This window comes from Anser cygnoides, chromosome 4 (assembly GCF_040182565.1).
Source record: "Anser cygnoides isolate HZ-2024a breed goose chromosome 4, Taihu_goose_T2T_genome, whole genome shotgun sequence".
NCBI classification, from domain to species: Eukaryota; Metazoa; Chordata; class Aves; order Anseriformes; family Anatidae; genus Anser; species Anser cygnoides.
The window spans coordinates 64518407-64539608 of record NC_089876.1 but is presented as its reverse complement, the minus strand read 5'-3'; the positions used below and the strand labels follow the sequence as shown (position 1 = coordinate 64539608).

The 21202-nt window shown below is 43.1% G+C and overlaps 2 protein-coding genes across 2 annotated transcripts in view; one reads left to right on the top strand and one right to left on the bottom strand.

The window, feature by feature from the left end:
* The first annotated feature begins 10611 nt into the window (after positions 1-10611).
* STBD1 (starch binding domain 1) lies at positions 10612-12314 on the top strand. Its single transcript, XM_066996306.1, has 2 exons — positions 10612-10924; positions 11046-12314. Exons 1-2 carry the CDS (start codon positions 10675-10677, stop codon positions 11843-11845), a joined length of 1050 nt encoding a protein of 349 aa, XP_066852407.1. The 5' UTR covers positions 10612-10674; the 3' UTR covers positions 11846-12314.
* Positions 12315-17811: 5497 nt separating this feature from the next.
* Positions 17812-21202, bottom strand: part of CCDC158 (coiled-coil domain containing 158) — a 32978-nt gene continuing 29587 nt past the window's right edge. Inside the window, 2 exon segments of the mRNA XM_066996555.1 lie at positions 17812-17960; positions 19161-19262. Of these exon segments, the coding sequence (XP_066852656.1) occupies positions 17884-17960; positions 19161-19262 (179 nt within the window). The 3' untranslated portion in view covers positions 17812-17883.

The following is a 21202-nucleotide window of genomic DNA, read 5'->3' as shown; positions in this document are numbered from 1 at the left end:
CATACTTTTTCCTGTATTATGAAACATACGCCACCTAAAATGTTAGCGTTAGAGTCAGTGGGAATTCAGGGCCCGAATCCCACAGGAGTGGATGCAAACCCTGGCCCCTGACACAAGCCCTTTGATTTCAGTCTCTTTGTACATAGACAGTGCCAAAGTGCAGAGCAAATCACAAGTCAGTTTATTCTGTAATGCTGCCAAGTGCCTCTGTTTACTTCAGCATTCGCTGGCATGAAGAGAGGGGACAGAGAGAGAGGCTTGTTGTGTGTATTTGCCCCATTTTGGATTCAACCTGACTGACTACAGTTCAAGCAGTCCGTGCCCCATTCTAAGTGAACTGTACCTACAAAGGGCATGCTTAAAATTAACAAGCCAGTGACACACGTTTTCCTGACCTGTGAGTCCCATTCCACATGAATGCCACTTCAACCTTTCGAAGGTTAAGGATGCTCCCCTGGAGTATGATAGGACAGACTCTGGGGAAGCAAATTTGAAATGTGCTGTCTTATGTTATAATGCTCTAGGAATCCTGTTTTTGTTTGTTTGTTTTATTTGTTTTTAATTTTGTTAGCCTCTGCTCAACTTCTTACTGACTTGAAAAGAATTCACAGATCAGTTCTGGAGCTGAAAACGTATGCTGCTGCATCACAAGCTAGATGTCTTCCATCTCTACCTACTATCTTATTGGGTGAAAATAGATGTCTTGCACAGCAAGCAAAGAAATTTTACAATCTCTGCTAACTGCAGTTTACTTGGCCTGTGTTTTTGTGTGAAACTGCAGACCTGCAATCGGTGTCTGCTTTGAGTCTGTCTATGTCAAAAGCTGATCTCTTCCCTTGTTCCTCAAACACACGTAGGTAACTAGAGGCTGCAGTTAGATTATTTTGCTAGCCTGAGTTATGTTATTATTCACTCAGGCAATCAACTGTTAAAATTCTGATAGGTAAGTAGTACCTTTAAGCAGGCAGTACCAGTGAGAGCAGCACAGCTGAGCTCTCTGGAGTCCCAGTAAATACGAATTCTGCAGTCTCAGCCCTTAAGCGCACAGACCTTACACAGGAGGAAAGAGACCGAAATGGTTCTCATCAGCGGTCTCCTCCTGACTCCCAGTGCCTGATACACCTCAACAGGCCAAGAAATAAGGCCAGAATTACTCATTCTTAGCCCCTTGCTAGCCCCTCAGATTCCTGGCTAGTCTGTGGCAGCCATTAGTAAACAAATGTTTTGTCTGCCAGCCTTGAAACAAATAGCTTGTGTCTACCAGCTTATACAGTGAGGTTCTGCATGTCACAGCCCTCCAGCTCCTGCCTCGGGGCAGGGCAACACCAGCAAAAGGCATGAGAAGCACTTGCTTCCCTGGAAACGTGCCAGATGACAGAGGTCTTAAGTGATCTGTGCTGGAGAAGAGGAGGCGCGGAGACTTGCTGCAGAAGGTCAGTGACTCAGATTCACCTCCCCTCTGTCCTCCTGCTGTGAGCTTTGGCACTGGGATGTGATGAGCACCCACACTTAGCGGGATTTTATTGTGGTACAATAAACAAAGTTCATCAGCTGTTCGGGCGGGCAGGTCTCCAGCTTGCCTCCCGCAGTACAACTGGTCACAGCTGTTCATGGCGCTGCTGGGTTCAATTATTTGCGGCGGCTTTTCAACACAAAAGTGCCACTGAGAAAAAAAAAAAAAGGGGGTGAGGAGGATGCCTGAGAACCTACTGGACCGCCTGTCCACCTGCAGCAGTTCAGGAAGGCAAGCACCACGGCGTTCTTGCTGCTCCTAGGCCCATGCATCTTCAGAACCTAGCTCCCTGTCAGGCCCAGAGCAATGCTGCACTTCGTTGTGCCTCAATATTGAGTACCTACTATCTCGTGGCCACAAGCACTGCTGGGCCATAGGATGGGAACCGTTAAGCTAGAACTTCAGTGCAGGCTGCGATAGCTTGTATAGGTTAGCTGTATGCCCTGACACCACAGGAAGCGTAAAGCACGGAATATTGGGTGAGGCAAAAAATCACACCCTCGATTCCAGCCATGTGACGTGGGTCTTAGGACAGAGTCACTGCATCACGTGCTGGCTTGTTAAGCACAAATTACGGGGTCACATCTCGCCTTTTCCTCTAATGTGACTGGGTGGGAAAGGACATTATGCTTTCTCCTGCCGTCAGAGCAAAGCAGCGCATGAGTAAGTGACCAGAGACATCCTCCTGCAATCATTACACTCAGGAAAGAGGAACTTGCAGGAACAATTTCAGATTAGGGCATGCAGATTTGATGTCAGCAAAACTGTATTTCAAGGCATGGTAAAGATTCCTACTGCTGCCTTATTTATATCCCTGGCTGCTTATTTCAGGGAAGAGAAATAAATAACAGCAATGAAGATAACCCCAAGGCAACTGCGTGCTACCAGATCAAGTCTGTTCGGGTGGTGGAGATAAACACTTCACCTCCAGAGCTTACAGAGTCTTTGGGAGAATCCTTTCCCTAAGAGAGCTGTCAAAAATCCTTGTAAGGTGAGCAGAAAAAAGGTACACAGAAAAAAGGCAGAGCCAGGGAGATGGGAGCTTTGTTTAGAATTCAGACACATGATTTATAAAATGATCTAATGGCTTACAGCTTTCAGGCAAGCATTATCTTCTCCAAGGGGGCATGAGCAATCATATTCAGAAATTTTATAAAGGTTTAGCATAAGTTAGCTCCTGAAGATTAAAAGTAACTTAACCTCCTGCAAATGAAATACTTGCAGTCAGTGATGTATGAAAAAGTTTAAAAGAATATATAGGCAGTCTAGGGGTGGGAAGAGTGCTTGTCAAAAGAAAGCAAGCTTACTTATGGCCCTCTGTAACTTATTTTGGTCCTCTCCTCTGCATGTCCTTGGCTCACATGATACTTCATTTAGACCAACTTCAGACAAAGCTTAGCAAAGTCCTTCCTGAGAAAGGCAGATTAAATTAGGCCGGGCACCTGAAAAATCCAAGGGAATTCTTAAGACGGTGTAAAGAATGTATTTCCATCAGCCAGGTGAAGACACCAGTGGCATGCTCTAAAGCCTCCTTCAATTATGATACACAGCTTCACTTCGCAGTAAATAACATCACAGCTAGGCTAAGAGAATACTCATGGGATGCTGCAGAGGAAACAAGACATTTGCCTGTAAAGCTTGCCAACACAGGTAGCACGCTGTAAGAAAAACCATAAAATGATACCACACCCTATACCAGCATCCTATTGAGAGTCCTCCTAGGAACTGTTTTTTCTCAGCATCTAAAAAAAGCACTTCTGATATTTTCTCAGAATCAACTTTTTCTGCCAGTTTTTACTGCCAGATTATACTGTCAGCTACAAATACAGATGCACATGTTGTTTTTTTTCACAAAACTCAAGCCTGTGTTTATTTTCTCAGCGCTCTTCAGACTTTGGACTTTGATAAATTTCTGTGTTAAAAGTTGTTTGAAAATAAATATTTGGCTGTCTTTTATGCTGCAATTTTCTGTGGGCCTGACAGTGTAAAGAATCCACATGGAAGTCGAAGCATAATGTCTACAGGACTTTAGATGACCATGAGGGTCTATCAGCATGAATTTGCTGGAACATTTTAATTATGATTCAATCTATATGATTGAATCTACTGAGTACCGCAGCTTCAGTGAACCTTGGAGTGAGCTTGACACGCTAAACATTTCACAGAATTTAGCCAAATAAATTATACTATATTATATACTTTGGGGGCTTAGCTGCTGCCCATCCCTCTAAAAACAAACAAACAAACAAACAAACAAACAAACAAACAAAAAAACAGAACCGAATGATGTCTTATTATTGTTCCATTTTATTCCTGTACTGTAAAATGACCCTGCTATTCTGCTGCATGTAGAACTTCCACTGAAGAACAAAGTCATTTTGTTAGCATTTCTCATTATGTCTCTAAAGAGTGCAGAGATTAAAATATTGTGCACAGGAAAAGACTAAATTGAGCAAAATTTATGTCTTCAACTTTGATCCCTTTTACTGGGCTCCAAGAGGAGATTTTCACTGTGTCTTCTCTGTTTTAGAGTGCCTCATGTTTCCTCCCTCCTCTTTCAAATCCTTAGGTGGGATTTGATTCTAATTTAGGGGGAGGTAAAAAGCATCAGGGACCAACTATGAAGTGGCTTATGAAATGATATTGTACCAGCTAGGGAAAAAGGAGAACAGAGAACAACAGAACAGAAAGCATGACTTTCAAAGTGGGTGACTAACAAACAGAGAAAACTGGCTAAAATGGCTCATGGGAAACAAAAAGGAAAGGAAAAGTGATTTAGGGAAAGCTGGTATTCCTTGATATTACTGGCATTGTACACATATTTAGAGGAAGCACAGGATATGCAGTAAGAGACTGGCCTGATAAGCCACTGCTCTCCCTCAAACCCAAGAAGGAATTCCAAGACAGACCACTAAGGAAAATTAGAAAGAGCAGCATAAGTACCTAGGGAAAACTAAGAAAAGTAACGCTGAGTGAGATGCAACTAGCAAGTGACATTAGATAAGGAGTCATTCCTTATGTACATTTCTAATGAGCAAAACACCAAGGGAGGTATTTTTTTCAGTGGAGAACAAAGCTAACAACAAATGATGCTTAAATCGACAAAACTTCAACACTTTCTCTGCCTCCTGCTACCAGAAAGCTCAACTACAGTCAAACAGCTAAGACTATTACCAGTAGTGAGAAAGGACGAAGATATCAGGATGCAACAGGGATAGAACGGTTTGCATAGTAATTAAACCTGTTAATTGTTTGAGTCAGCTATGCAAAGATGAAATGTGTTGTGCTATGGAAAAAATGGTAGAACAAACACAGTCACTAGCTGTTTCCTTGAAAATCCATGGAAAAAGAGTGCATTTCCAAAGAACCTATCCAATTTGCCAATGACACCCAGCTAGAAAACACAACAATGATGATGAAGGGCTTCAAATGGATTTACAATGATCCCAGCATGTCATACAACACCTGGAAAAAAAAAAAGAGACTACAAAACCAGGGCCGAATTACTTCCCCCAATCAGAACTTCTCAGCTGTGCCAATACTGAATGAGGAACAACTGGCTAGGCTGAAGTTCAGCAGAGAAGGATATAGGGATTTCAGAAGACTGTAAACGTCAGCAAAACCCAAGTCATGCAGAAAAAGGGAAGCACCCTATCGTGAGAACAAAGATGAATGTGAAATAATCCTTTGCTCTTCTCAGCCTGGGTAAGACCACCTCAGGGGATGACATCAGTGTCCAGGTTTTGTCACTCCAGGTTTTTGGAGCAAACTGAGTTACGGAGTACAGATAAGCAATAATTGAGGACACGCCTAAGAAGTTCCAATAAAGCAGAAGGGTGATACAAACCAACTGGAAATACTTTCCACCCCACATTTTTTGGGGACAGGGGAAGTGAGCTGAGGGAGAGCACATTAAAAACTAGCAACAATTTTTTAATAGAAGGGAAAGTTAAATAATGAAATACATTGTCCTGAAGGCTATGGTTTCTCTGTCTTTCAGTATCAGGTTACCTAATCATCAGCAGGTTAATGCTGTCTTAAGGCAGAAAGGTAAAACAGACCAGTGCTGCTTGACTGTTAAGATCAAAAGTTTTTGGAAGAGAATTCACAGTCCCTCTTGTATTTTACAACTCTTTTGGTGGGTATGAAGAACAAAGTCCTTAGCATACAGCTAAGCTTTACTGTCTTAGAAAACCTCAGTTTTACAATTAGAACTGCAAATATTCGAATTTTCAGTGTGTTCTTGCAGAAAACGCCTTCTTTGACAGAAGATACGTAAAACCTTGCTCTTCCAAAGCTAGCAGGAGTTTTGAGAAACCACCTGTGCACTGGGAGAGCTTTCACAGCCAGGCTTTCTCCTCACGTGCCACCTGCTGGCTACTGCCAAATACTGCACAGAGAAGAGGGTCAGGTGCTCATAGCCAAGACACTCGCAATTAATTTGGGGAAGGGGTGGTACAGAAAGACAGTCAGGGTTACAGCTTCTTCCAGGACTGTGGAGCATGTCCAAGGTATATTAATACTTTACCCTTCCCATTTTTCTACTTGGTTGGGTGGGGACCCAATGCAAAAAGATTCAAACAACTTCCAAGAAAACCCCCATGGCAGCAGAAAGGCACCATGACTCCTGAGATTTTAACTTGGTTTCTGGTGAAAGATACTTTAGACTAAGCTTTGTGAGCTCTTATTAAGGTATCTACAAGATGATGTTGTTCCTTTTGCAGTGCAGCGATAGTAGAAGGATGTCTCTTACTATTCACCTGACAAAGATTGCTTGTTTTTCATTCTGTGACACCAAGAAGCCACAGCGTAAGGTCTGGCAGTGTGCAAACGCCGACAGCCCTCATTCATTTTAGGCAGTCTGCTACCTGGCACCAACCTCACCTACGACCCGTTCTCCTTTTCCAGCTCAACTGAGCTTCACAAAACTGCCACTGGGTTTTTAGGCATGCTCCTGTTGTGCTCAGGAAGAGGTCCCTGCAAACCTCCATAAAGCTTCCTGGGCCAAACTCTCATTCTCAAGATGTCTGTGGAACTTCTCGATGCCCCAGAAGTACAGCTAAAGGACGAAACAGGGCTCCGTATTTTTTATTTCTCCTCTACTTGTTCATGTTTCTATTTTGTTCTATTACAAAATTGGAAGAAGCTTTGTACACACACAGCGGTGATTTGAGAGCAGTACTCTCCGACGTCCTCAAAACAGCAATTCTATACCAGGAGTATAACAGTGGAACACAGCCAGGCTCCTGAGTGCTCCCTAAATAGCATCCTACTGCCCCTGTCGGCGCCAGAGCAGCCTGATAGATGCACCACTGCTCTGATTTCAGCAGGGCACTTCTCACATGCTCTGAAGCTCCAGCTGAGATTCCTTGTCACCACACTAGATGGCACAGCTTGCAGTATAAAATTCAGAAAGTTCATCTGAGCGACTGCACGTGAGCTAGGGCTTCCTAACAGCTATGGCTGTATGGCTGGTTATAGAATTGTAAAACTAAATATCCACCCTGCTGCTGTGGTTCTGAGATGTGAGGAGGTGGCAAGTTTGAGGCTCCTGATCTTACCCCATTCAGCTGGCTGGTAATTCTGCAAAGTCACGTGTAGCTTTTCAAAATATGTTTCAGCAACTGCTACCGCATCGACTGAGTGAACAACGATGCAACAAAGCCTTGGTGTTCACAGAGCACACAGTTCCAAATTAACGCCGCATCAGAAACAATCCCATGAACAACCTAAATTAGAAACAGAACTGATAGTGTCCCTGAGAACTTGAGAGACTGCCTCCTTGCCCATTTACTGTACTGTTGCTTTGTTTGGTTCAATGAAAGCTTTAAAAAATGCAAGATGCATTATGGAGCACATCTGTTAATCTGCTTTGGAAATTCTCCCAGGAGGCAGATGTCCCCACATCCCAAATTTCAGGAATTCCTATAGAGGTAAGACTACCAAACCAGGGGCAAGTTACTGACTGCAACGATCTGTACCTTTGCTTCACAGCAGGAACCTCATTCCTCAGCATCGTGGGAGCTCTTGGGCCATGACCCTTCTCTCACTTCTCTCCTGTCAAGCATTTCTGCTTGTAACTCTCTGTAAGTCATCAGGGACTCAGGAATTTCAGCCTTTGCATTTGCAGACAACCTTTTTTTTTTTTTTTATGTTATGACATAAATTATAGACAGCCTAAGAGCATTTCCAAAGCACAAATTCTCTGCCACCTGGACCTTTGTTACAACCGTGACTGAACCACCTAGAACTATAGTTATATCCAGCATAAATCCACACAGCCTCAGAAGAAAGGGCACCTTTCCTTTAGCCACCCATTCTTGTTTTCTTCCCTCTGTTGGCACATGCACTTGTATGGATGAAAAGGATTTATTTTTTATTATTTTTTTTTAAATTTCTGAGTTAATTTTCAGCTGAATCAGTTACTTAATCTGACCCATTTTAATGGCCACATGAAAGCAAAGGCCTGCACAAAACAGGCGGTGAGGACAGAGGAGCTGAAAGGCCAGACAATTCCTTTCTGCAACAGCGTTGATTTAGGCTGGGCTCACGTGTAATCCTACCGGGTGGTTTGCAAATTATGAAGCCCTTTCCAGTCCTGCCACCCACTGCAGCCACCACAAGCAAGTAATCATGGTTAGAACTGTGTTTTCTACTGAACCTCTTGCTCACCAAGACCTCCCTCACCTCTGAACTGTGGCAGTTCATCAGAAGTGGTCGTTCCACGGCAGATTATAGGGAAGGCCCAGGTCTAGGAGACAACAGTACTCAAAGTGGATTTATATCAGTGGATGCTCATGGCACCTGGAAGCAACTGAGCAAAAATAGCTGCTGTCTTCTGGGGACTACACAGGTCTTCCTCAGGAAACTGGGTTACAGAACTGTCCTTCCCTGCCTGGGAGAAGAGGAAGCTTGTCTCTGGTGGCACCTTGGTCCTTTGTGACTCTTCCTAGTCATTCAAATGAATTACATTAAGCAACAATTACTCCCTGAGCACTCAAAGCACTCTGTGTGCTCTGTTTTAGTTTCTTCTTCAGACACTGGGTGAAAAGGAGACTGAGCAACAGAGGAGACTTGTATGAGCATGGAAGATGAGTAGAACCAGAGGAAAACTATGCCCTTATTAAAGAAGCACCCTGCTTTTAGGTTGTCCCTTTGCCTTTCATCACTTCCACTTCTGTGTCTTCAAAATACACTGTTCCTTAAGGATTTCTGCAGCAGTCACTTCTTAGCTGTGCTAGTTTGGTGCCTCTTCCTTTCTAAGTCACTTGACCAGCTAAGAAAGGAAATGGTTAGCAGCTCCAAACCACCTCTTTGGCTTTGCTGAGGGCTGGCAGAAGGATGCTCTTCTATTGTAAAGACAGGTCAATTATTGATTTCGGTCTGCTCTGCTTCAGTAAGATGATCAGGAATTTTAAACTGCAGTACACACTGCCTGACAGTCGGTAGCTTGTTGTGCCCTGAGAATCCCAGCTGGGCGACGTGGTGTATAAATACATGGGAATGTCTCTGCAATGAAGGCTAGGAAAAGGGATTTAAGTAAGCTACCAAAATATAATCTGTTATGCAAGAAGTCTCAATAGTTAACTTATTACAGGCAACCAGCTGTTTTACGTAGCAAGGCTAAACTGAAGGTACCTATCTCCCCTTGAAGCATCAACAGTGGTAAAAGAGAGTGCACCCAAAACCAGATTCACTGAGGAAGTGCCCAGGCAGGTCCGAGCTTCTCAGCTCTTTTCTTTCACTGTATTATTGGACAGGAGATCTGAGCAGTGCATGTTTAACATGTCTGAACCCATCCCACACATCAAAGTGGATATTTATACCCACGCACAAGCTCCATACTTTGTTGGAGTAGGGCTCCAGAGAAGGCTTACTGTGGTAAGCAACAAAAGGAGAAATATTTAGATGATGAATTCTGTGTATTCACATAGGCCACCATATACCACATGAGCCAGGGAACTTCACTCTGAAGGCTGCACACTTGTGCTTCCATAAATTTGGATGACATTTACTGTCCTGTTAAGCTAACGTAGCACTGCTCCTAGTGACACCGAAAGATTAGGAAGTTCACACTCTGGAAATAGACTTATTTGGACATCCACTTAGCCATTCTTTTTTCTAATGAGATAGATGATAAAAGCTCATCAGTGGGATTTAGAAACCAACGCCTTTGCTTAGATAAAGGATATTAAAAAAACAGTGGTAAAAAGGACTGGAACTGCCTCCTGTAATTCTTCCTCTGGTGTTAAACTTTAGTGTTAGTAGCCTGACCCTTGCTGGACTGACAAACATTTTCACAGCTTGTCACTCCAGGATTACTGATTTGAAACACAGTGCAAGCCATAAATCGCATTTATGCAAATTTCTGATTACCTAGTGTAAGGTTTATCTATATAGCCCTTACATTTTGAATCAAAATTTGACATCCTCACTTCAAGAGGAACAGAACTGGGTAGTAACATGAAGTTAAATTAAAACAACTGTCAAACGTCCTCTGCGCTAATGGAATCTGAAGTCCTGGTAGTCCAAAAAAGCTTCCTGAGCTTAACAATGCAGAAGATGGAAGAGCAGGACGGTGCTAAGAAATCCAATTGTAAGCATTAGAGTATGATGCGGGTGTTACAAACTTAGGAGTAAATTTAACTCAGTTCTCAGGGACAGCAGAGAAAGCATGGCTTTTTTTCACCACCTGCACTGCTCAAATTAAACTGCGCAAACTTCTGTGGTTACTACAGGTACAAGTTCACTGACCATGAACGCTTTTTATTTAAAATGAGGAAAGCAAACCAAGCATTCACTCCCCAACTTTTGCGTGTGAGCTCTGCTCAATTCTTCAGTTACCTGTGACACAAAACACTTGCAGCACGGCTACCTCGTGCAGATTTGCACGCGGATAAGCAGAAAAAAGGGGGAGATGACAGAAAAGGGAGGGGAGAGGCAGCAAGCCTCGCAACTTTTTCCTCACCCAGCTCATTCTGAGCCTCGCTGCCTGCCTCCTCCCTCCTGCCAGCACACCCAGGGGAGCTGCGGCCCGCCCCGGGGGCGGCTCCCTCCCGGGGCTGGCTCCGGCACCCGGCTTAAAGCGGGGCGGCGGGGGCGGGACGGGGGTAGCCCCCGGTGCCAGCCCCCGGTGCCAGCGCCGGTGCCAGCGCCCGGCCATGGCCCGCGACCGCGGCCCCCCGGTGCTGCGGCAGCCGCCCGGCCCCCCGCGCCCGCCCGCCGCTCTGCCCGCCGAGAGCCGCGGCTGGGGCTGGCTGGGAGCGGGGCTGTGGCCGGCGCTGGTGGTGGGGCTGCTGGCCGCACTCGTCGCCTGGCTCTGGTACGGCAGCGGCGACGGGCGAGGCGAGGAGAGCGGCGGGGAGGCGGCCGGGGAGGCCCCGCGGGCGAGGGGCGAAGCGGAGGGCACAGGTAGCGAGCGGGGGGCTGCTGCTGCTGGGGGTGGTTGGGGGGGGGGATTTGCCCTGCCCCACCTGCGGGCGTTTGGGCTTGCTGCTGACCTTAACTATTCTCTTTTGATTTTTGTGCTTAGAGGATCTTCTGGCGAGCGGCGAGCAAGTGCTGCAGCAGGCCAAGGCTGCTGCTCTGTCGAGCCCTCGGGAAGCAGGGGAGGATGCACCGCAGCATAACCACGCTGAGAGCAGCAGAGCGGCCCGCGGAGCTCCGGAGAGGGAGCAGCTGCTGCCAAAGCCGTGTGCCGCTGCCTCCGAGCCCCACGCCGGGGAGCATCCAGCCGATGTGCGCGATGGCCAGGCCGGGCAACCGAAACCCCAGGTGGGACAGGTGAGCGGTGATGGATGGTGCATGAGGAGCTCTGGCGGTGTTTGTAAGGACGGAAGCGAGGAGCAGCTGGGTGAGCCAGCCCAGGTTCGGGACCTGGACCAGGAAGAGTGGGAAGTGGTGTCTGAGCACCTGGACTGGGGGGAGGCCGGCAAGCATGGCAGCGTGGAAGACTCGGACAGCAAGGAATGGGAACAAGGAGACTGCCCCGATGGGGACCTGAAAGCAAAGCGAGTTGCAGCGGTGCCCCCGATGTTTCAGAATATCCACGTGACTTTCCGCGTGCACTACATCACGCACTCTGACGCTCAACTGATCGGTGTTACTGGTGACCACGAGTGTCTTGGCCAGTGGCACAGCTACGTTCCCCTCAAGTACGACAAGGATGGCTTCTGGTCTGAATCCGTTGTCTTGCCAGTAGACACCAAAGTAGAGTGGAAATTTATCTTGGTTGAGAATGGGAAGGTCACACGTTGGGAAGAATGCGGTAACAGGACCCTAGTGACCGAACACGAAGATCGAATTGCTCACCAGTGGTGGGGACACCACTGACTGGATTTTGGAAGCTGCTTATCTAATGGCAAACCTGCTTAGATTAAGCACAGAGCCCCTGTAATTTCTGTCTCTTCAGTAGGAGACCTTCTCAGCTGCACAGTTCTGTAAGTCCCATGTCAAACCTGGTTAAACTGTATGAGCAGCAGGTCTCAGTCCTCCCCTTTAGGAGATCATCTGGCATCCTGAAAAATCAACCTCACGGTCTGAAGATGTGCAAGGTAGGATCTGAAGGCATGAGCAGCATTCCGAGCAGCTGCCTGTCTGGATAAATCTGGACCCTGGACTTGAGTTTGTGCTGCTGTGAGTGGGGCTGTGGGATGTATCTTTGTGCTGACGGCTTAGGGCTTTAAAAGCATTCTAGGAAGTGTGGTTACCTACACTGCAATAGGAACTTAAGTGTTTTAACTTATGTAATGTATTAAGTAAGCAATAAACACTTTCAGACTGACAGTCCTTTATAACATAACCTGTGAACTGTCTCTTAATTAACGTGGATAGAGTTGGGTTTCTTGACCAGAAATCTTAGTGCTAAAGGATTCCTGAAAAGTAACAGGCACTCTTTAGAATAACAAAGGTCTAACTGCTAAGTACTTCATTTTTCTGCTCGCTGCTCTCTAGGAAGGACCTCAGCTCAAGCAAAGGCTTGGCAGATGCATCCTTTTTTAGTCAAATCATTCCCCTGAAAGGAGAGCAAAGGTCAGAAACAACTGTCCGGGCTTAATAAATTACTTTTCAGGGAGGGAGCCGGCTTTTCCTTTTTTTTTTTTTTTAAACAAACAAACAAAAAACCACCACCACCAAAACTAGGCTGCTGTGATAGTCAGAGGACAGGATTCTCCCTGAAATATGTGGCATATTCTGCCTGTGAAAACACTACAGTAGTGTTACAAAGTACTTATCTTGAGCTTGTTTCAAGACCAGTCTCTTCCATGTGAATTTGTTCTTGCTAACTTGAAACCTTCCAAGTAAGCCAGATCATACACAATGCTTCCAGCATCAATCAGTTGTTATTTTTATAAAACAGAAGCGGAGAGCTGTTCTATTTGTCTGCCTCTCATATTTTTGGTTCCAAATACATGATATGCCACTTCCAGCAAGCTCTTCTTCCTATAGCAAGGAACCTATTTGCAAATCTCATGTCACTAGAACAAACTTGCTCTGCAGAGCGTACTTTTGTGTGAGGTCTGGAAGCGTAGACATCAACATTTCAGCTTGGGAAACATGCACGTTGCAAAGCTAATTTTCTCTGCTTATTTTTTCTGCTTCACATGGTGGAGCAGTCTCAGTACATGAACTAGACTAGTTTTGAGTGCTAGTTTGTGTTCTCAGGGAAAACAACCCCCTCCCAATTGTCACATGACAGCACAACTTGCTCTGTGGGTCAGTTAATTTTGCAGATAATGTTAGCTTTGCTTGCTGTTTGTCTCAAGCAACTTAAAGATTCAGGTGAGAAAGCTTGATTTCCTTACTCAGGGGAGCTTTCATACATCAGAAAGAACAAGGTAGGAAATGGGGGTGGGAGTTAAAATTCAAGACTGACTGCAAGCTTTCTGTTTACTGCTTGTCTAGGATGAAAAGCACCTTTATTTCTGTGTGGAAGTGCTGCAGGTCTGCAAGGTATGTGGGATCACTTTGGGCAACTGGATGCAAAAGGGAGAGGAAGGAGCTGACAATTCAGTAGGTGGTTGCTGCTATTTCAGTGGTCTTTTAGGAGTGTGCATGTGCACACGCTAGTCCTGACCTCTCTCAACAGAATACTAATGTGGGACTTAATTACTTACTACCCAAGTTCAAAGGGATTAGGACTTACCTGGGCTGAAAAATTAATACTAACATCAGGCTCCTTTCATCTAAGGAGCTACTGCTTTGCTGTAATAAATACTTCTCCCATTTAATTATGACTGCTTTCTTTGTGTCAACAGAAAGCTGGTAAGCTCTTTGTATTTTTTGCACTTCCCTAATAAATTAAAGAGAACAATATACCCAATATACACAGGTATGTAGCTGAAATAGAAGCTGATCTTCAGGAATCATGGATACCCAAGCAAAACATGTTATTTCAAAAGGTCTAAAATTCTTTCTCCCACTGCTGACAGTGCTTCAAATAGTGAGGTACTGTCAACTTTAAGCACTTTTTTAATAACCACTGCCATTTGAGTGTATTTATACACACGTTGCAGGCTTATCTGAGATGATTAGCTGTGGTATTAGATTAAAGTATTCACTAGAAAGCCACTTAACCCACACTAGAATAGATTCCCTAATGCAATAATGAACATGTTTCAAACAGGCTAACTCCAAGAAGTCTCTCAAATTGAGGGCTTTTTTTTTTTTGATTAAACACCCTGCACTTTGATCCTACAGACTGCACATGCAGTCCTCATGATTTCATCATCTTGCTCAATGATCAGACTTTGTTTTTTTCCTAGTAGCTGGTATGGTGCTGTGTTTTGGATTCAGGAGAACAATAACGTTGATAGCACGCTGATGTTTTAGTTGTTGCAGAGCAGTGCTTACACTAACTAAGCCAAGGACTTTCAGCTTCTCATACTGCCCTGCCACTGAGGAGGCTGGCAGTGCACAAGAAGTTGGGAGGGGACACAACCAGGACAGCTGATCCAAACTGGCCAAAGGGATATTCCATTAACGCTGGGTGTCATGCTGAAAAATAAAACTGGGGGCTTATCCAGGGGAGCTGCCATTGCTCAGGGACTGGCTGGGCATCGGTCAGCTGGTGGTGAGCAATTGCCTTGTGCATCACTTCCTTTGGTTATTCTTTTTGCTATTTTTTTCTTTTCCTTCCTTCTTTTCTTTCTTATTAAACTGTCCTCATCTCAAACCACTACTTCTTGCATGTTTCAATTTTCTTCCCCTTCCTGGGGGCTGTATGGTGTTCAGCTGCCTGCTGGGTTAAACCAAAAGGTAGATTTGAAAAAAGTTGTCTTGCTACATAAAAATGGTTATGCTAGACTGGCCCAATACCTGTCTAATAGACTGTCTTGACTGTGAGACTAGTGAACCTACGTGTGAGAAACAAGTTCTTGTTGACATTTCTACATGGATCTAGCAGCCAACAGCTCAGGATTTCTAAAAGCAAATAATAAAATGCCTTGCTCGCAGCTTGGCAAAGAAAGTGCAGCCAAAGACCTACAGTTTAAGCTGACCAGCTCAGACTGTTTACAACAAACTATTAGACAATTTCATTACTTTTAGGTGAAATACCATCTAGTCTCATTTGTGAAGTAGTTTGGTGCTTACTGGTGTGCCTGGATGGTAAGCTGAGCAGACAGCCTGAGGTTTGGAATGGGGACTGGGCTCCTGTTGGACATGAACTAGTTTTAAGTCACATACAGAAACTTGCATTGCATCTTGTCTGCTTCCTATTTATTTTGCAGTTGCCTTTGCAAAAACCATAGCTGACCCACATTTTCTCTGGGAGTTAAACTTACTGTTGGGAGTCTCTCCACACGATCCATTCAAATGTATTAGACTGGTGTAAGGTTTTATCTGTAGGGTGTTGGTTGCCGTCTGTGGTGTCCTGCTGTGGTCAACATTTGCCTAACAGTCCTCCTGTTATCCACCTGTACAACATGGAATAACACAGCGCTATTCATGCTGCAAAGTCCAGGGTGTGCATAGCTGGACTTGGGCTCACATATACAGCCCTTTACCTCCCCCAGGACAATCTTTCCCTTCTGCTGGAAGCTCAGACCTGTTCCTAACTGCTGGATTTCAGCATGAGGATGTTGAGCTGCCTTTTCGCTTGATAGATCTCTCTTCTCTCTGGCTATTTGTACCTCTCCACCTGCTCCCTTCCATTCTCCCAGGTCTCCAGTCTTTTGAAATTCCTTTTAGCTTGGCTCCTTGAACGCAACTGAGAATGCGCTTTTCAGTGACCTTTTACAAGCTGCCAGACTACGGGGTGAATACATGCTCTTATTTTCTACACCTCACCTTTTTCTTAGTAAATCTGTGGTGGAGCTGTCAAATACAGGCAAACTGTAATGCACAAGCCATCTGAAACAAGTGATCCTTTCAATACAACCCATTTACAGGAAAAGGGAGGTGCCTTTATTAACATTCTGACTAAAGCTTGCAACACTGTTGCAAAAAAAAAGTAAATAAATGTAAAAAAGTGATTGAGAAATCCAGAAAATTACTTGAATTAAATAAAAATACAGTTGACAGTGACTGAAGAAAACTTCAGAACAACTCACTAATCTCCTTCCCCACACAATAATGCCTCAAACTAAAACTCAGAGGTTTGATCTCCTCCGGATATAGTTCCATGGCTTTAAAGCCAACAAAACTAAGCTTGTATCTGGATGGGTGTGTGCTAATGAACAGCTTTTGCAGAGCCACAGATACTAGTCATGATTTGGACAAAATCACCGTACTTACTGTAAGTCCCTCAAATTCAAGCACGGAATTCCACATTGCCATAAATCTAAGGCAATCACAACTTTTGAAAAATCAGGCGAGGAAAAATGCTAAGGCTAGAGAACCTGCCTCACTGCCACCTCCTGCTGACCCAGGTACAGCTGCTCAGCCCCCTCTTCTGTGTTTCGGCACCAATTTATTTCAAGGGATATCCTGCCACGTGTTTTGTTAGTACTGTCTAGAGCATTCATAGCAAGAACTCCCCTGATAACAAGCCAGCGGCTTCCACAACCGACTTCTCAGACAGCCTTGCTCAACTCTGAAAGCAGTCTGCCAACAAAAAAACAATGGCAAATTCTGGAAAAGTACTCAATTTAGGATGAGTACAAAGTTCTTGCTCACCTTTTATAGAGCTATCTTTTTTCCTGAGTTATTGTCAAATACTAACAAAACTTTGAAGAATAAATCTGATATTTTAATGATCTTACTACTTTCAAACTATTTTTAGTGTCACCCATTCTGTTAATTAAGTGTAATAAGTCATTTGCCCACTGCTGCACAGTCCTTAAATGCCACTTGATAGAAAGTTTTAAAATAAATTCACGTATGCCAGATGTGCTAAATATTCCTTCCTGTTTATTACTAAATCTTATACTAGGAATGGCCTTCAAAAACACCATTCGTAGACACATACTAAAGGAAGGATGTGTGTTTTGGTGACTCAACTGCAGAATATTTTGGAGAGCAAGTGGAAGTAATATCCCCAGCTATTTTAGCAAACTCTAGCAAACTAAGTTATACTAGACTATTAAAAAAAAAGTCAGTGTAGTTTCAAAATGCATTTTTTCCCACCTAAACTTCACCTATTTCAGTTTTTATAAGAGGGACATGGACGGAGGAAGGATAAAAAGTCCCAAACAAGCCAGGAACATACACATACATGGCTCTGAGTCAAAATATGAGTGCTATGCTTACAAACTTAAGCCCAGGGCAGATTGTGGACTCCATCTGTACTACAAATCAAACCAAGGATGATAACATGTAATGAAAATTACACCAAAAATACCATTTGACGAGTCCATTTTGCTTGAAGGTATTATGGTATAGGATGAAATCTGTTCAGTCTTGCAGTTGTAGGCATGTGGTTCAAAACATTTTGATATCTCAGTGTTAACAGGAGCCACATCCAGGTTTCCTGCTTCAACTGGAAATACTCGGTAGCTCTGGGACATCCACATGAATTGGAACTTACTGAACTAGTAACACAAAGCATGGGGGGAAAAGGATTTCTTTTAGAATGTGGAATACACAACACTTCAAAACTAAATTTCTAAAAAAAGGACCCGAAATCATGTGCAAGATCCAGAACACATGGAAGAAAGCTCTTACTGGAACTTGAAGCAATCAGCAATGCCCTGTGGCCAGTGTTACCCACAGCACATAGCTACTGACAATGTGTGCCAGTGAAAGTCTGTATTTAGATATTATTAGGATGTATTTACTCCTCTGTACTTCCCATTCATTTAAAAGTAAAAACCTGTAAAGAATGTCCTGGTTCAAGGCAAGAATTGCAAAACTATGAGAACCCTTATTATCACAGTTTATTTTAAACACAACATACATACATGAAAGTAATCACTAATGCACACAAGTCTTCACTTTGACAGCTTCTTCTCCTTTTCCTTTGCTTTCTCTGTCTTCATTTCCTGAGTTCTGATCATTGATGACATAGCTGAAAGTAGCAAAAGGAACAGATTATCTGAACACCAGCTTATGTGAAAATGATTGACACCTCAGGTGCAGACTCCTCAAGCTTTGTAATATCCTCCCACATGTTACACTCTGCATTTATCACGCCCTTCTAAGTACAACTTTGATTTGCACTTCTTCAGATGCAGTAAAGATGGACCTAGTTGTGAACAGACAACACGTAATCTGCTTTCTGGTGTCTAAGTGCCAAATGGTAGAGTAGTGGAAAAATGCTACTGATTTTAGAATCTCTCTTACAGGGCAACATCAAATTAATGTTCAGCCCAGTGCTCATGACAACCAGTTTACTTATTGTGCATATAAAAGACTTTTTTTTCAAAATAATCTCTTTGATATACTTACAGTTGACACATTACAGATTTGTATATAGATTTTTATGTAGCATACAGAAAACAGACTACCTGAAGATGTTAGCAATGGCCAAGAATAAAAATGAGAACAATTACCTTATACTCTATATATGATCATTTTTTAAGCAAATCAGGTTACTTGAATGTCCTTGATGTGTGAACTGTATGATGTAGGGAAATAATTGTTTCCCATAGCCATGTAAGGAGACTTAAAAGAGAAAAGGTGGAGTTATTGGAATGTGAATTCAGAAAAAGTGCAGAGAAAAGATATTCCATCTCATCTAGCATTCTGCCATCACAGGCAGGGTTCATGGTAGTCTTATCAGTGACTTCAAAGGGAGAAAGAACAGTTCAAAAAGGTTGTCTACAACTGTGGTCATCTCAGATTAAAAAAAAAAAAAGAAAGTGTTGAGGAGGAAAGGATATGCTTGTAAGACCACTGCTGGGAAGCTCTGTTTTTGGAGTCAATTGCCGTCACAGTATCATCCAGTTTCTATAAGAGTCATCAGCTCTTTAAAAATTTAATTTGACATGATAGCACATGAAGGCACCCCTGACCAGCTGCCATGTTTGAAATGTTAAGGATCTTGAAGCTTCTTAAGAGTTAAGGGGCTGAGAAACAACGCATTGTGTAGTTAATCTAATTACTCTCCGAGGAGCAGGATAAAGTAGAAGTAGGTACTGGTAAAACAGGAACAAATAAACTGACATCATGTAAAACACAGAAACACAGGTAGTGCTTTGGCAGGTAACACAGTTTCTGGGGAGTGTATTTTAAATTAAATAGGAATATATTTGGTAAATACTGGCACCTTGGCTTTTTCTCTGTAACGTTTCCACCTGGTTTTGCAGGCTTTCCATCTTGTTCTGTAGCTTCTTAGATGTGTTCTCACTAGTTTCCACAGACTGAGAAGCTATTGAAAAAATTACTTGTCAGCATGTTATGACAAAAAAGTCATCATAAGATAAATTATTTAATCATTCCATCTAAAGTAAAGTTCCTAGAAAACGTCAAACAAAATTTCCAGTAGCAAAGAAAATGAGTGAGAAGACAAGGTTATTAAAAGAATTTTGTATTTTATCACATTTATTTTCAGGGGAGAATGCAACTGAATTTCTAGATTGCCTATAAACGTGCTTGGGAATGGGAAAAAAGTGATTTATGTTACTTAAGTAATATTTATGCCCACAACTTATAAATAACACTTTGCCAGTAAATTTACAGTGATTGCACAAAGGAAAGTAGTAGTGTCATTTTCATTTTACCAATGGGAAAACTAAGGTACAGAAAGATGCAACTTACTGAAGCAAGGAATAAACTGAGCATTGATTGGCAACTGACAGAAAGTCATAGCTGTGACTTCGACTTGCTAGATCTCCCATGGTCTACATAGAAACAATCAGGAATTTAATTCCATTTATAGTTGTGAAGATAACCATACCACAAAGCCTGGCATTATGCTTACGTTCCCTAAAACAAGTGAAATCCAGAGCTGAGGCACACTAAAGAGGAAGGTTGTGCTGCTCTACAGGTACAGAAATTTGCAGGTACCCATTTGGCCAGTGCAGCACGTAGACTGGGAAATGCCACACACCTTTGCACTCTGCTTATGAACAGGCATTTCTTAGTTGTTGGATATGCACTGAAAATACAGGTGAGCTAACAAATACACACTTCGTCTTTGCACAGCCAGCCAGCAAAGCAAAGGTCAATGAGCAATACTGTTCATGTTCCAGTCAGGCTGATTGCTCAGCCCAGCTCTTTTAGACACCTTTCTACAGACAGAGAGAGGATCCTGATGTTTTTAAAGTACTGAAAAATGAAGTAACCGAGAAGCTTGCATTTATGTGATAGCAGTGCAATATAAACATGCTACAGTTACGCTGAAAATACAGAAAAAACAATTTCCAGATGAGAAGCAAGACAAATTAGTCTCTTTTGGTTAGATTTCTGCCCGTACTACAACTAGCTTAGAGCTAGGTGGGCTACATTTCTACTACACTGCTACCTGCAGTGCTTATTTGCCTGCTAAGAGAAGTGGTTATTTTCAGATTTTAAGAAAGAGAAAGAGAAAAATTTTTAAAAAATGTTATTTGGTAATTAAGTATCATGTGAAAAGTCAGTAGCTTACCTGCTTTTCCTTTTGTACCTACTCACATTGGGGTCTTTCTGCAAAGTGAAGTAATAAAGCAGACCCGACAGCCTGGCTCATCAGTAATTAATTAATAGACTACCTGGAATGCTCATCATCCTCACACATCTTGTGGTTCTGGAACACTTATTTTTCTGCCACTTAAAGGCTACAAAGACACAGTCTTACATCAGTAGTTTCAGTAAACCCCAGAACATTTTTAGATGTGTTACAGAGACAGTATCAACTATGAAAAATATGAGTATTAGACAACATTGTTGCCTGTTATTGCAAATATTAAGCAACCCTACATGCTACATATTTACCTGAATAAAGAAATTCACCAGTTCTTAAATTTAGTGGCATGTGGCATGTATGTTCTCTTCCCTTTGTATAGCACATTGACTAGCTGCTATATTTTACTCACAATTCATTCATCGCAGAAAAAACACCTCTACTTAAACACATCTGTGACAGGGCTTAGCTTTCACGAGATAGACGCCTCTACCTTGTATCAAAGGCAGTCTGATGCAAGCAAAAACAAAGCAGTTTCAGGTAAGCGGGCCAGAACTCCTGTGTTTTAAAATGAACCACTGATAAGTTATCTTTCAATAAATTTGCAGGCTGTAGTTATACTTTCTGGAACAACAGATCAAGATCAAGATCAATCCTGTATCAGCCCTGTACACTTCAGAAACAGTGGTGTGTATGTTTGGCAATGT

Excerpts from the sequence above, each read along its gene's own strand:
- STBD1 (XM_066996306.1), top strand. The coding sequence starts at position 10,675 with ATGGCCCGCGACCGCGGCCCCCCGGTGCTGCGGCAGCCGCCCGGCCCC. Across the intron at positions 10,925-11,045 it reads GGGCGAAGCGGAGGGCACAG|AGGATCTTCTGGCGAGCGGC; the intron begins GTAGCGAGCGGG and ends TTTTGTGCTTAG.